The sequence below is a fragment of the Oryctolagus cuniculus genome, chromosome 7 (assembly GCF_051225735.1).
Source record: "Oryctolagus cuniculus isolate XC-2025 breed Fujian yellow rabbit chromosome 7, ASM5122573v1, whole genome shotgun sequence".
Lineage (NCBI taxonomy): Eukaryota > Metazoa > Chordata > Mammalia > Lagomorpha > Leporidae > Oryctolagus > Oryctolagus cuniculus.
Genome location: NC_142873.1, coordinates 130,212,518 through 130,228,139, shown reverse-complemented (window position 1 = coordinate 130,228,139; position 15,622 = coordinate 130,212,518). Strand labels below are relative to the sequence as shown.

Here is a 15,622-nt window from a genome sequence, read left to right as displayed (position 1 = left end):
TGTTTGTGTGACAGCTGGGTGGCTCTGTGTGTTGCTCTATGCTGCCATGTGTGAGACTGATGCTGTGGCTATGTGCTCGTGACCGTGCCAGACTCCCGGCCGTGTGACAGCTATGCATGTGTGTTGGGGGGTCCCTGGCGTGCCCATGTCTCTGAATGACTCTGGTCTCTGCCTGTGACCATGTCTGTGGGCCCCTGTAGCTCGCCAAGTGACAGAGCAAGAGTGTGTGTGACTACAGTGCCACTGGACAGCCTCTCTGATCCTGATCAGACAGCTGCAGCAGGCCCCTATGACGCTCTGGGCGACAGCAGGGCCAGGCTGTGGCTGGGTGGTGTCACAGGACTGAGACTATGATGCCCTGTGCTGACCGTACCCGTGGCAGGGTCTGTGAGGTCTGTGTGACGTGGGACTGTGTATGTAGGGACTGATTCTGCTCAGAGGCTGGCTACCTGTGACCTCCTGCTAAAGGACCCCTTCTGGAAGTACCTGCTGGGGGCCAGGCCGTCCGCCCTGACCGCAGGGGTCCTGCGTTCAAGTGGGGCAGACACACGTTACACCTGCAGTTGCCCGGATGAGCCTCAGTTACCTGTGTGTGAAGAGGGGCGGCAGAGATGAGCAGGGTGGAATGGCAATGTGACGGTACTATGGTCTAGCCCGAGATGGCTGCCTGGAGAGGGCGCACATCTTCCGGGGCAAGCAGGGACAGAGGGCTCAGGCGGAGGGTCTGCAGGTTCTACAGCCCCGAAGTTGGCGTGGGGTCTTGGCCAGAGGGTGAGCAGTGTGGCCGGAGCAGCCTCTGGACCCGTGGCAGTTGAGACCTGGCTGGCTGGGCTGCTGTGTGAGGCATTCAGAGAAGAGAGTGGAGACTGGATAGGAGGCTTTGCAGTGGTCTAGGCAAGAGGCGGTGGGTCTGAACTGGGGACGCTGGCTGATCAGGACGTGGGGGTAGGGTGAGAGTAGGGGCCTGAGGGAGAGGAATGTGTAGGTGACGCTTGTCTGGTTAGGTTTGGAAGGAGGCTGGTGCCAATTAGGATAGGAGATGGGACAGGAGCAGGTGCCAAGAGTGAACCTGGTCTCAGACGCCCAAATTCAAAATCCGAGTGCCAAGCAAGTAGTGATGGTTGGCAGGCTGGGGGAATCCCGGGCCTGGCCGGGCAGTGGATGACCCTGAGCAGAAGGAATGGAGGCGGGGCTGTGTCTCGGAGGTTGGGAGAAGAGAAAGTTTCAGGAAGTAGAACAGACCCTGTGGGAGTGGGCTGGAGCAGAGGAACACAGTCTAGCAGGGTGGAGGGGCAGATCTGCATCAGCATCGTGGAGGTGTCTGCAGCCCACGGAGTTTCACGAGGCCTGTGGGGAGCTTAAGAAGGAGACCGCAAGCTCAGAGCTCAGAAGTATACCTGTCACTGGAGGGGACCCTGGGGCTGAGATGGGATTTTTTTTTAATATGTATGTATGTATTTATTTATTTGAAAGGCCAAGTTAAAGAGAGGCACAGAGAGAGAGAGAGTCCAAAGCCAGGAGCCAGGAGCTTCTTCCCAGTCTCCCACATTGGTTCAGGGGCCAAAGGATTTAGGCCATCTTCTGCTGCTTTCCCAGGCGCATTAGCAGGGAGCTGGATCAGAAGTGGACCAGCTGGGACTCAGACCGGCATCCATATGGGGTGCTGGCCCCCGTGGGATCTTTTAAGACGGAATAGTTTAAGGGTATTTCAGTGCCATTTGGAAGCCACAGGAAAGAGGATAAATAGTGGAGCTTCCAGCAGCGGAGCTCAGGCAGCGGGCAGATCCGCCTCCGACAGGGTGGTTCTCTGTCCTGTGGGCAGAGGGATCCGGTGCTGCTGCAGTGAGGTTGGCAGGTGTGACAGCAGGAAGCCACGTGTGCCTCTGCAGGCAGGCTGTGTCCCTCCACAAAGTGGGTGATGGGGTCCTGCCGGCAGAGGGAGCTGAGGTTTGGGAGGGCCTAGGGAGGTTCGTGTCTTCTGTGCTAAGCGGCAGAGTGCTGGGCACAGAATAGGCAGGCAGCAGAGGGCCCCGGGAGATCACTGGGGAGGTGTCCCAGAAGGGCAGCGTGCAGAGGAGGCCACTTGTTGATGTCCACCCCAGTGCCACTGGAGAAAGCAGAGGGTTCTTTCAGGCTGGGTGCAGGGTAGCCAGGCAGGCAACAGGAGGGTCAGGGAGTGAGGGAGTTTTAGATATTGGTGAGAGTGAGAGCAGGTAGACCTTGGAGTGAAAGCTGACTATGGAGGGTAGTCAGGATGAGGGTGGATGGGTGGAGCCCCGAGGGGCTGACAAGCAGGTGCAGTGCTGGGGCCTTGAGCAGCTGGGCTGGGAGAAGAGGCAGGAGGCCACAGGTAAGGCCATGCCCAGGGTGTGACCACAGCTATGCAGAAGAGGAGAAAGCCTGGTGAGTCAAGGTGGCTGCCACCATCCCTGGGCAGGGGTGGTGGCAGGACTGGGATGGAGAAGCAGCCCCCTGCCTTGGTAGCAGCGTCTTTGGTGGCATAGATTCTAGGAGTGTTGCTGGGCACAAGAAAGGCTCTCACCTGCCTCCTAACCCCCAGGGACCTGCTAGACGTGAGCCAGGAGCTCTTGGCTGCCTCTGTCACTCTGGCCTCCCGTCTGGTTACCCATGGCTCAGGCACAGGTCAGGGCAGCCTCACACCAACAGAGTCCCCGGGCCACCTTGTCCTCAGAACAGAAGAGCCCAGGGCACAGCAGGTGCAGAGCCGTTCTCCACATGTGGTCATGCGCGTGTATCTGACAGCGTGTATGTTTTGTGCGAGACGGCATATGTGTGGGAGAGACGCTGTGTTAGAATTCCATATGTGTGTGAGAGAGACTGTGTGCGTGGGAGGGACAGGGAGGGAGGGAGAGAGGGAGGAGCAGCCAGCAGTTCAGAGACAGCAGGCCGCGTCGGCGACAGTGGCGGCAGCCTGGCCAGAGGCCCCCTGGGATGGCCATGTCAGCACTAAGGGTGGCCTGCCTGGGTGAGTCTCCCATCCACTGTGGCTCAGTCGCCGTGCCTGCGACCCCCACCCTCCATCTGCCTGCTTCCCTCCATTTGTCTTCCCCAGCCCCCTCCGCCCCTCCCCAGAAGGTGACGTGCGTGAGTGCGGGCTCCACCACGGTCCGGGTAAGTTGGGTTCCACCACCGGCTGACAGCCGCAACGGCATCATCACCCAGTACTCCGTGGCCTACGAGGCGGTGGACGGCGAGGACCGCGGGCGTCATGTGGTGGACGGCATCGGGCACGAGCGCTCCAGCTGGGACCTGGTGGGCCTGGAGAAGTGGACGGAGTATCGGGTGTGGGTGCGGGCACACACGGACGTGGGCCCTGGCCCCGAGAGCAGCCCGGTGCTGGTGCGCACCGACGAGGACGGTAGGCGGCCGTGCTGGGAGGGGTGGGCAGGGAAGACCCGCTGCCCCAGATGCCACCCACTGGTACCCGGGGCTTCTGCCTGCCCCTCCACCAGCCCAGGCCTAATGGAGCTGGAGCTGATGTGCCACGTGGACCTAAACATCAGGGTAGCAAAGCCTCAAAAGGCTGCAGGGGAAGCACCGACTGACAGCCTGTGTGCTGAGTTTGGGGTGGTCGAAGGCCTGGGTGCCTCCACCCATCCCCTGTACCTCCCTGTGTCTGCCCTGCCAGAGGGCTACTCCTGGGCTCTAAGCCACAGTGGCCAGAGGAAACCCTCATGCTCCTTGCCAGGATGGACGGGCTAAAGGAGCTACCTGGGGAGTAGGGTGCAGAGGCCAGGCCCTGGAGAGTGCTGAGCCCACCCGAGCCGGGATCCATAGCACCAGGCCTGACTGCCTTCCTTCCTTCTCCACCTGCCCCCAGTGCCCAGTGGGCCACCACGGAAGGTGGAGGTGGAGCCGCTGAATTCCACTGCTGTGCACGTCTCCTGGAAGCTGCCTGTCCCCAGCAAGCAGCACGGCCAGATCCGCGGCTACCAGGTCACCTACGTGCGGCTGGAAAATGGCGAGCCCCGGGGCCCGCCCGTCATCCAGGACGTCATGCTGGCTGAGGCCCAGGTGTGCCATCGGGGGTGGGGGGAGTGGAAAGCAGAGAGCAGCCTGCGTTGCTTTCTCTGTGGGACCCAGAGTAGCTGCACGCCCACCCCGCTCTGTGTGTGTTCTCAGAGGTGCTGTGACCACCTTTGCTTGCTAAGAGTACGGCGATGCCTTGCTGCGTCCTGGGTGGGAGGCCCTGAGATCAGGAGGTGAGGGCCAGGTTCCAGGCCGCTCCCTCCTCTGTCTTGCATCTGTGCCAGCCCCATCTACCCTGATATTAACGGTCCCAGCCTGGTAAAGTGTCTGTGGCTCAACCACCGGCACTCACAGACCCCAGCCTCAGCCTTCCTGATACGGAGACAGCATACTCACTCGGCCTTGGGGCTGTGCCCACCGTCCTCCCAGACAGCGCTGGAGCACTGGGCTCCACTGCTGTGCCCTCCGCAGCAGGAGGCAGGGAGGGGCTCCTTGGCGCTTACCCCCACCCCGGCCCCAGGCCTTGGGCCAGTGGTTGTTGCAGAGCTCACTGGTGTTGCTCTGCTGCTGGCCCCGGGTGGTTGGCCGGGCCGATGTTTGCTTTCTGGGGCTCTGCTCCGTCTTCCTGGGGCTGATGGTTCTGCCTGTGAGTGCGGGGTGAGGTCCCTGGGGGAAGTCTGAGCTCCAGATACCCTGTTCAGATGAGGAACCTGGAGCTTTGGGAGGTTCAGTGAGTGGCAGAATTACCTAGCACGTGGGCAGCTGAGCTTAGATAGGAAGCCAAGTCTCTGGACCTGGGAAGGGGCCACGGCTGTCATGAGAGCCCCCTCCCGATTGACTGCGGAAGACCCTGCTGGTCCTCGGGACCCGGCACTGAGCGGCCCAGGGGGTGGAGCCTGGCCCTTGCCAGTGCCCTGCGTTCTCACCCACGCAGCACAAGCCTTCCTGCCTCCCCAGGCTCAGCCTTCTGAAGAGGAATTCCTTTCTGCCAGAGGATGCCCTCTTCCCCTGCCCGGTGCTGAGGGTCCAGGGCTGGAGGAGGTGGGCGGGTGTGTCCTGCATTCCTGGGCCAGGTCCGGGGCTCCTCTGCAGACACACCCACCCAGAAATATCCCAGGAATGGGCTCCTTCCCAGCCCTCCCGTCCACAGCCCAGAGACACCACGTGGGGTGCCCCCTTCTGGTCCCAGCTGGTTTGGAAGGGAGTCAGGCCAAAGGATCAGGGGCTCTGTCCCCTTAGCTGCAGAGATCCACGGGGACAACTGAGGATGGAGGCCCTGCGCTTCACGCCTCCTTGGAGAGCTGTCTGCTCTCAGCCAGCGGTGGAGCAGATGGGGCCAGGTCCCGGCCTGGCCACAGGGCCCAGCTGTCCCCGCACGTCCCAGTCAAGGGCACCACAGCCTGTCTCCCTTCTCCCAACAGCACCATCTGCTCAGCCGAGGGCCCCATCAGTGAGGAACCACACGGTTCATGCTCCCCCCACCCCCGAGAAGTGGTCACACAATCTCCCCCGATCGGGCCGGCCTCCCTCCCTCCCAGGCTGGTCCGGTCTGGCCCAGCCCCTTCCTCGTTTCCTATCCTCCGTCTGCCACTCGTCTGGACCCTGCTTTCCTCGCTCTCTCTGTTTTGTTTCACCGTCTTTGTCTTTCCCTCTCCCTGGCCCTGCCTCTGACGCAGGGGAGGTTCCATGCCCAGGCCTGGCTTGGACAGCACAGGTCTCCTCAAAGGCAAGGAAACTCGAACCAGGTGGGCCCAGAAGCACACGCTGTAAGAGGCCGAGGCCATTAGGGACCTGTCCAGCCTCCTCCTCCCATATTCAGTTCCAGAACATTGCAACAGAGCTTCTTGGAACAGGAGAAACGAAGGCCACCTGGCCCTGGAACCAGTGGACAGAGGCTGGACCAGCACTGCAAAGACCCCAAGGTCTCCCTGGCTGGCCATCCCTTAGCCCTTCAGTGCCATAGGGCCTCAGAATGCAGGCCTCCATCCGTCTAGTTGTATTGTGCCTGCCTGCACCAATGGCCTAAAGGAGGGCCTACCAAGAAATAGCACTGCCAGCCCTGCAACCTGCTTCTTACCTTGAGTTGTCAGGCACCCAAGGCAGGACCTGTGCCCATGCAGTAAGGCCCAGGTTCTCAGCTGGGCACTCAAGCCTTCATAATCTCGCTGGCCAGCCTAGCCTTGCCAGCACCCACCCCAGCACAGCAGCGGAACACTCCGTGTGCCCAGGGTGACTGTAATGTCCCAATGGGGATATTTTTGAGAGTGGATAGGAGACACTGAATAATCAAAGCATGACAACAGGTGGAGGCCAGAACTGGCCCAGGCAAGCCCAGGTGCATGGCAACCCCACTCGCTCCTCCATGTCTTCCTTCCCCTCGGCCTGAGCCGGCGCGCCCACCCTCCAGGTCCAGCAGCCTCTCTCTGAAAGCACCTCTGCTGGAGTTCCCTGATCCCAGCTGTCAGCGAGCCCTCCCCCTGCGGGCTGTCCTCCGCACCATCAGCTCAGCTGGCGGTCAGTCTTTGGATGGGGTGCGGCCCTGGGCTGCTACCCCCATGAGCACTTGAGAGGCTTGAGGCGCCATGTGTTCTTCCTGGGCCAAGCCCCCTCCAGGCCAGAGGCCTTTACCATCCTGTCTCCCTTTCTTTCTTCCCGCGGTCAGTGGCAGCCAGAGGAGTCCGAGGACTATGTAAGTAACAGGTGTGCGAGCGCGGGCAAGACCGGGGTCAGGCTGGGCTCGTGGGACACCGCCCTCTCCCTCCTTCCCTCCCAGCCTGTACTGCCAAGATCCACAGGGCACCAGCCACATCCGGAGAAAATTGGCATTTGTGCGCGAGCCCCGAGCTGAGCAGCGATTGGCATTTCTTCTAATCCTCGCTTCTCGCCTGTCGAGCAGCAATTTGAGGCCAATGTTCCTGATCGACCAGGGTCCGGCCCCTGCTCAGGCCAGACGGGGATGGAGTTAAATCCAATCCTGATCGTTTGGCCCTATTGATCCCTGGAGTGAAAAATCACCTGCTCGGGGCCCAGGCTGGGAGGGCAGTCTGGGGAGCCGGTTCTGGCATTGGTGCGCTCTGGAGCCCCAGCCCTGGGTGAACCTCCAGCCGGGGCAGGAGGGGGCCTGCGAGGGGTTGGTGGTGGCTGCTGTGACCCCGCTCGAGGCTCAGAGCTGGAGGGATGCCAGAGTTGGTGGTGACAGTTCTGTTCCACTGCACGGTGACCCTCCCTCCTTCCCCTTCTTCCCTCTGTGTGGCGTGGCTTGGCCCCCGTGGTGTTCTCCGCATGTCCGGAAGTAATGTCTCTGCTGGAGATGGGTGAGGAGCAGAGTTGCCCTGACTGACTGCTGGGGCTTCCTTGTTCAGCTCCCTGTCTCGCTCTTCTCCTGGCAGTTCATAGATGTTCAGATGCAGCCCACAGCCCAAGTGTGGTCAGCTGGGGTCCTGACCTGATCCTACAGGGTAGTGCCTGGCCCTGTGTGTGCACGTGTGTGTGCATGCATGCATATGAGTCCATGCCTTTACTAGCATGCACAGGTGACCTTGCACCTGCTTACACAGGGGCTACAGGCCATGTGCATGTGCAAGCCAAGAACCCTGCAAAGTGCTGGGGGCGTGTGAGGCCTGTGCCCTGTGTGCATTGATTGTGTGAGGGCCTCATGGAGCATCATTGGCAGCACGATGGAGCAGAGGGAGCTGTGTGGCCTTTGTTCTCGTTTGAAAGGAAGAAGGAGCTGTCTGCTCCCAGGAAGGATGTTGCCCTCCAAGCCCACATCCCACCTGCCTGCCCTGGCTCCAGCAGAGTCCAGCCTTGCATAGCCCACTTCCTGTGCCCTCTGGCCCTGTGTGCCCCGGGGTCCCGCTCAGGCTAGGGCTCTGTCGTGGCTGACAGTCTGGCTGCTCCTTGCACTCTGATGGGAATGGGCCCCGCCTCCTCCCCCAGGAAACCACCATCAGCGGCCTCACCCCGGAAACCACCTACTCCATTACTGTTGCCGCCTACACCACCAAAGGGGATGGTGCCCGAAGCAAGCCCAAGATAGTTACGACCACAGGGGCCGGTGCGTGAGGGGCCGGGGATAGAGCTGGGGGTGGGGGTGGAGGGGTGGCAGGGAGGGCAGTGCCAGAGGCCAGTGCGTGGTTGTTCAGTCCCAGGCCGGCCCACCATGATGGTCAGCACCACGGCCATGAACACCGCGCTGCTCCAGTGGCACCCACCCAAGGAGCTGCCTGGAGAGCTGCTGGGCTACCGGCTGCAGTACCGCCGGGCCGACGAGGTGCGGCCCAACACCATAGATTTTGGCAAGGATGACCAGCACTTTACGGTCACCGGCCTGCACAAGGGAGCCACCTATATCTTCCGGCTTGCTGCCAAGAACCGGGCTGGCCCAGGTGAGGAGTTCGAGAAGGAGATCACAACCCCCGAGGACGTGCCCAGCGGCTTCCCGCAGAACCTGCGCGTGATAGGACTGACCACGTCTACCACGGAACTGGCCTGGGACCCGCCAGTGCTAGCGGAGAGGAACGGGCGCATCACCAACTACACCGTGGTGTACCGCGACATCAACAGCCAGCAAGAGCTGCAGAACGTCACCGCCGACACACGCCTCACGCTCTCCGGCCTCACGCCTGACACCACTTACGACGTCAAGGTTCGCGCACGCACCAGCAAAGGCGCCGGCCCACTCAGCCCCAGCATCCAGTCCCGGACCATGCCCATGGAGCAAGGTGTGTGCTGCGGGCACAGCGGCGCCTGCCCACACATGGCTGCGCCTGGGGACCTCTGCTGTGTGACCCTCCAGTCTCTCCCGACACTGACCACTAACCTCTAGTGATGAACGGGCGCCACGTTCTTGGGTGTGTGACCCCTGACCTCTGCTGTTCTTGACCTACTGACTGCTGTGTGACCTTCTAATCTTTCGTGACCTTGACCCACTGATCTCTTTCAACTGCATCACCGGTCTCAGGTGTGCAACCCACCGATCTGTGGTGTGTGTGACACTAATCTCTGGGGGCTGTGACCTGCTGACCTCTAGTGGACGTGCTGCACCGCGCTCTGGTGTGCGGCCGCATGCGTCTCACGACTGCAGCCCACTCATCGCTGGCCGCCCTAGCCTGGTGTCTGTGAGTTCAAGCCTTTACCCACGCACCTTGGAAACTCCGGCCGTGGGCGCTGCAGCCTCCCCTGCCCGGTGCAGTGCTCGCTGTGCGCCTGGGAGTTGAACTGTGCCGTGTGGAGCCGGCTAGGAGTGGGGGCCCGGTGCTCTGCAGCCATTCTTACTCCCCGTGCTCCTCCACCCGTGGCGTCCTGGTGGAGAGCCCTCCCGGCCCGTTCCCGCCCAAGCCCAGGCTGACTGTCCCTCCTTGTGCCTCCGCAGTGTTCGCCAAGAACTTCCGGGTGGCGGCTGCGATGAAGACGTCTGTGCTGCTCAGCTGGGAGGTCCCTGACTCCTACAAGTCAGCTGTGCCCTTCAGGGTGGGTAAGGGCCGCAGCCGGCCGAGCCCAGCCCACCCAGGCCCGCTGTGCGCTGTTACCCAGTCCTGACCCACGTGTGCACGTATCTGGGAGGCAGGCTTGTCGGGCTTGGGCGCGTGATGCTGCATTCTTGCGGGCCCATGGTGGGGAACCTCACCCCAGAGGCTCTGCCACACTCCGTGCCCCGCCCCCTTGCAGATTCTGTACAACGGGCAGAGTGTGGAGGTGGACGGGCATTCGATGCGGAAGCTGATTGCAGACCTGCAGCCCAACACGGAGTACTCGTTTGTGCTGATGAACCGGGGCAGCAGCGCGGGCGGCCTGCAGCACCTCGTGTCCATTCGCACAGCCCCCGACCTCCTGCCCCACAAGCCGCTGCCCGCGTCTGCCTACGTAGAGGACGGCCGCTTCTCCCTGTCCATGCCGCGTGTGCAGGACCCCTCGGTGGTCAGGTGTGGGGATGAGACCTCTCGGGAGGCAGAGAAGAGGGAGGGGCTGCAGGCTGCCGCCGCCGCCAACAGCCCTAATTCCGACTCTGCCCTCTCAGGTGGTTCTACATCGTGGTGGTGCCCATCGACCGTGTGGGCGGGAGCATGCTGGCCCCGAGATGGAGCACACCCGACGAGCTGGAGCTGGACGAGGTGCCTGTACGGGGGACGGGGCACTAGTGATGGCCCCAGGCACCAGTTGACCAGGGCCTCCCTGCACTGAGTGTTGCCCCCATAAACTCTCCGCCTGACTCACTCCCTAAACTGAAATCATTCTCCTGCCTTCCCTGGCGGGCCACCTGCCCCCTTCCTAGAGAGAGGGACATGGCGGGACAGACCCTGGGAGTGTTTGGTGAGCTGCCTGTGGGCTAGGCATCAGTAGAGCTGTCTCCACGGGCTAGAGAATCCTGAGCCCTGTAGATTTTGGAGAATCTCGAGAATTCACAGAAGGTACAGACCATGGGCAGGCAGGAGTGAGTCTAACAGCCTGTAGTCCCCAGAACGCTGGAAATCTGTGCTGTCCTCACGGCCCACGTGGAGACAGCCCTCCCTGGTCCCAGTAACCGGCGGGAGGCATGGCACCGCGGCGCTGGTGCTGTCCTGGGAGGGCTGAGGGTGAGTCGGGCTTAGGGCCTTACATGGAAGGTAGGCCTTAGTCTCAGCCCAGGAGGCTGGTGTCCAGGCCCTGGTCCCACGGTGGCTCCAAGGCCCTGCCTGACCACTCCTCACTCTGCTCCCCCAGCTCCTGGAGGCCATCGAGCAGGCCGGTGTGGAGCGGCGGCGGCGGCGGCAGGCGGAGCGGCTGAAGCCGTATGTGGCTGCTCAAGTGGATGTGCTCCCCGAGACCTTTACCCTGGGGGACAAGAAGAACTACGGGGGCTTCTACAACCGGCCCCTATCTCCGGACCTGAGCTACCAGTGCTTCGTGCTCGCCTCTCTGAAGGAGCCCGTGGACCAGGTCTGCCTGAGCCGGTTTGGCCCTCAGCACCCCAGACCCAAGAGTGGCTAGACCAGTCTCAAGCCACCACGAGAGCCCAGGTCTGCAGCAGCCTGGGGCTGCCCCAGAGACCTGGAACCTGCACTTGGGAGCCCAAGACATTAGGCCCTAGGCTCCAGAAGGCCAGACCTAATCTGGCTCCGGGGCCCAGCCTTGTTGACAAGGCTCAGGCCAGCTTCGTAGGGCCTGGGAGGGGAGTCCCAGCCCCAGAATCCTTCCTCCGGGTTTGATGGGCAGGCTTGGGGCTCTCACACGGGGCTCACAGGCCCTACTGTCCCTCCGCCCGGCCACAGAAGCGCTTTGCCTCCAGCCCCTACTCGGACGAGATTGTGATCCAGGTGACGCCAGCCCAGCAGCAGGAGGAGCCCGAGATGCTGTGGGTGACAGGCCCCGTGCTGGCGGTGATCCTCATCATCCTCATCGTCATCGCCATCCTGCTGTTCAAGAGGTGGGTGCTGTGCTGAGGGCACTGGGGACCCCGCTGACCCCTCATCTCTGGGTGCAGTGCCAGGAAGGGCAGCAATGGCGTGTACGCGTGCGTACACACGTCGTGTGTCTGTCCGGGGGCCTCTGTGCACATCAGCCTGGGTGTGGAGAGGAGCCAGAGCTTCATGGAGTGTTGTTCCTTGTGCATCTCAGGGCACGTCTGTCCGTCTGTCTGTCTTTCCGTGGGCGTGAGCATGTCTGTCTCCTCTTCAGCTCAGGATGCCACCCTCTCCTGTCTCCTACCTTAAGCACCTTCCTTCCTGCTCCGTTCCTAGAAGACTAGGTCCCAGGAGACCCAGAGCCAGCCGCAGCCCGCGTGCCCACACATCCTCACTTAGCAGACACTCCTTGACATCCCTGGCTGTCTCGGCCTCACACTCAGTGCCCTCGCTCCAGTAGCCGCCGCCACCTGCCCCTCCTGTCCATTCGCCTCCCAGACCCCAAGAGATACTTCCAAAGACTCAGTTTGCTATTCTGTGTCTAAAACCTTTCTGCCACTCCCGAGATAAAACCCAGCTTGGTCCTCCTGATGCCCCAACCCTTGCAGCTCCAGCCGTTGCCCGTTGCCCATTGCCCGTTCCTAGGCCAGCTCAGGCCAGCCCCACCTGCACACCTGCCTCTCCCTCTCCCCACGCAGCTGCTACCTGCCTCATCCTTGAAGACTCACAGGCTCCCGTGCCCCATGAGGGCTCCCCGGCCCCAACCCTTCCTCGTGCAGCCCCACCTCTGGCCCCCGTGGTGCTCCCTGGGAAGGCACTGGGCCTGTGGCTGGCCACGCGGAGCGTGCAAGTCCGCAGCGAGCGCCTGGTAGACGGATGTGTGCCGGAGTGTGTCTGAGCACAGCTGTGCATGGTGCCTGGCTCCTGTGCCCTGACCTCTGCCCTGTCTCCCCCACTCTCCCCCACTCCACCCCCGCTGCTTCCTCCCAGAGTAGATACTGCTGATGAGTGTTTCCCACCCCCACCCACCCCTCCACTCCCACCTAGATCCTGACGTCCACCGCCTCCCTGTGAATGCTGTGTGGGTGCTGTGTGCAGGTCCTACCGTGCCCCCACTTCACACGGGGCAGAGTGTGTGGTGCAAACTTTGACCGTTCCGTTCCTTTCTTCTGTCCTTGCCTGTCTTTCGGGACCTAGTAAACAAGAAAGGTAGGAGCCTTCTCTTCCCACGCCCCTGCCTACTTATCCCTGCTCACGCCTTGGGCCGGCAGGGAGGGATGGTGCTTTGAGCCAAAGCCCCACCTCGCACCCACCCACGCAGCAGGCTCCCCAGCTCAGGGCTGAGTCCTCCCTGGCTCCAGGGGCAGGCGCCCACCATCGCTCTCTTACAAGTTCAGCCCTGTACCTCTGCACAGAGCAAGCCCCTTCCTGGGGCTCGTGAGTTGTGCCTGAGTGCACAGAACTCACCAGAACCTTCCCCCTGCGCCCGGTCCCCTGAGAAGTTCCCTGGTGCTGCAGGAGACTGACTTGGCCCACCACGCAGAGCACGGGCCAGCGTGTCCTGCCTTGCGCGCACGCACACTCAAGCCCAGTCACACGGCGCTGCCTTCCTGACATACACACGTTTGTGGCCCGCAGGTGACCCTTGAGTGTTTGTCAGCAGCTGGCCCCTGCAGTCTGTCTCTGACCCTGTCCTTGCAGCTGGGGAAGCTGAGGCCAGTGAGAGAGGACTCTGCCCGGAGAGGGTGCCGCCGTCCCCGCCCCTCCCCCACTGCCGCGGGCCTTTACCCTGGCAGCCTGAGAGCCAGACAGCTGGGGCCCGGTCCCCCCATGATGTTTGCGTTTTTTATGTGTCATTTGCATGTTTATTCCTGGTGGCTCCCACTGCCTCAGCTCTGGTGGCCTTGGGGATAGCAGCCGCTGCCCAGCAGTGACCTACTTCCATCCAAAGGAGTCCCCAGCCTCCGCGACCCCTTCCTCCCTCGCTGCTCTGCCCCCTCCACCCACCCCACACTCCTGCTGTCTCCCACCCCATCCCTGCCCTGTGTCCTCTCATGTCGAAGCTGCTCTCCCCTGGCTCCTCCACGCGCAGAGACCCCAGGTGAGGTGGGGCGGTGGGGGCTGTGAAGCTGCTGGCCGGGACCTGCGTCGCTGTCCTCAGCCTGGGCCTTGGCTTCTCACTGACCCCTCTTCTGCCCCTTTAGGAAGAGGACCCACTCCCCATCGTCAAAGGATGAGCAGTCGGTTGGGCTGAAGGACTCTTTGCTGGCCCATTCCTCTGACCCCGTGGAGATGCGGAGGCTCAACTACCAGACCCCAGGTAGGGCAGCTCCCTCGCCTGCCTGCCCCCCGGCCCAGTCCAAGCTGGCGGCTCCACGGGCCCTGGGGTCTCTACCAAAGGACCTGGGCTGCAGGCCCCTGTTCTCTGTGCCTTTCTCTGCCCTCTCCTGTGCCCATTCACTTGGGCACGTACCCAGCAGCTGGACCAGCGCCCAGGGCACAGAAGCCTCTAGGGGTGGCCAAGCTGCTTATCCAACCTCACCCTGGCTGTGGTTGAGGCCTCTGAGTATGGGCTGAGGAGCCTCCCTAGCACCCACAACCACATCACAGGGTGGCCACTGTCAGCTTCTGTACGCTGACCCCTCCACACAGGCCCTGTGAAGAGAAGGGGTACCCACCCTGACCCCAGGTCTGGCCTTCAGGGACGAGGACTACGGCCCAGAGCCTGGTGCCCCGCTTCCTCCCTGGTCACTTGTGAGCTGTCCACTGCCCACTCGCCACGTGATGTCCCTCCTCCCCCATGCCCAGCAGACTTAGCTCAGGCCAACCTCCCGGGAGGGCCTCCCCAGTGCTGAGTGTGTCCTGGACCCCAGAGCCTCCGCTCCCATCACAGCGCCGCCTCTGACCATCTGAGCCCTGCAGCCTGCCCTTCCTTTGTCCCTTGCACTGTGTATGTGGTGGCTTCTTGTGAGTCAGGGCTACACCCAGGGGCTGTATGGCAACGACTGTCCAGAGTGAGAGTCCTTTAGAGCAAGGGTGGGCCCAGTACAGCCCCGCCTGTTTGTGGGGGTGCAGTGTTCCTGGACACAGCCCAAGCACTCGTCTCTGTGCATCCGTGGCTCCTTTCTGACTGCAGAGGTGGAGTTGGGTGGATGCCTGGGTACTGGGTGCCCCCAAAGCCTAGGCCTCAGAGGAAAGAAGCTGTAGGCGTCGGCTGGCTGAGTCAGCCTGGGCCCCGCGGGGCTGTCAGCTGCGCTAGCCACATGGGACCTCTCGGGATAGCCTCAACTTCCTCACGACGCAGGGACTGACTGCCCAGGGCAGGTGTGCCTGGCGGGCTGGGGCAGCCCAGCATGATGCGATCCGGGAGGCATCCAGGCGCTGGGGCGGAGGTCCATCCTGGGCCAGGAAAGGGAATGGGAGGTCATTCCCTTCCATGACGCGCAGGCCGCACTCCGAAGCCTCATGTGTGTTAGGTGTTGCCGTGGCCGGGAGCCACGTGCATGGGACCGAGGGGTGGCTGCAGGGTTGGGCAGAGGTCAGTCTCAGCGGAATGCAGACACTGAGCTGCGGCCGTTTGGGTATCGGGGAGACAGTTTTGGCTTTCAGCAGGGGCTGCTGTGTGGACGGTAGAGCGGAGGAAAGGCCTGGGGCATTATTTAGAAGGCTGCTGTGTGAAAGGCGACAGTGGGGACAGAGGGACCGAGTCGGGAACAGCAGGCAGGAGGCAGAACAGCAGGACTGGAGCTTACATCTATGCATCACAGCAGAGGCGAGTATGGCTCCAGCGCTGCGGGCTGAGCAGTGGGGAGTGCTGTCCAGGCGGTTGCGGGCCCGCAGGCCTGACCCACCGTGCTGGCGTGGGAGCTGCCAAGCGGCACGTGGCCATCACAGAGGAGCAAGCCCAGGCTCTCCCGGGGGCAGGCATGAAGGAGGAAGGACCCCTGAAAGGGAAGGTGGGGCGGGGGAGGGGGCGCCAGGCAGACCGAGGGGCAGGGAGACCAGTAGGCAGGTGCATCGGCTGCGGCAGCTGGGATCTCAGAGGGAGTGTGGTGGCTGAGTGTTTCAGTGAGCTGAGGAGTGGTGAGAAGGGGACAGGCACGTGCAGAGACTTCCACAGCCAGCTGGGAAGGAGCACAGCGTGAAGCAGAGGGTGTGCGATGCAAATAGGATTTTCCCCCCTCATCCTACGTGGCAGTCCTCTGCAGATAGCCCAGGCCAGGCCGGTTTGAAGTCGGTACAGTCATTTG

The 15,622-nt window shown here is 62.4% G+C and overlaps 1 protein-coding gene across 16 annotated transcripts in view; it reads left to right on the top strand.

Annotated features, from left to right (window-relative positions):
* PTPRF (protein tyrosine phosphatase receptor type F) overlaps nt 1-15,622 on the top strand; it is an 84,737-nt gene that overhangs the window by 59,942 nt on the left and 9,173 nt on the right. For 4 of the 16 annotated variants that reach the window (XM_051856577.3, XM_051856581.3, XM_089300814.1 and 1 more), the window contains 11 exons: nt 3,074-3,379; nt 3,842-4,035; nt 6,653-6,679; nt 7,930-8,047; nt 8,136-8,714; nt 9,365-9,462; nt 9,661-9,914; nt 10,010-10,103; nt 10,693-10,908; nt 11,241-11,395; nt 13,577-13,692. In XM_051856577.3, the coding sequence (XP_051712537.1) occupies nt 3,074-3,379; nt 3,842-4,035; nt 6,653-6,679; nt 7,930-8,047; nt 8,136-8,714; nt 9,365-9,462; nt 9,661-9,914; nt 10,010-10,103; nt 10,693-10,908; nt 11,241-11,395; nt 13,577-13,692 (2,157 nt within the window). The remainder of the gene's footprint in view (nt 1-3,073; nt 3,380-3,841; nt 4,036-6,652; nt 6,680-7,929; nt 8,048-8,135; nt 8,715-9,364; nt 9,463-9,660; nt 9,915-10,009; nt 10,104-10,692; nt 10,909-11,240; nt 11,396-13,576; nt 13,693-15,622) is intronic. The other 12 variants (XM_051856582.3, XM_051856580.3, XM_089300815.1 and 9 more) reach the window with 7 other exon arrangements.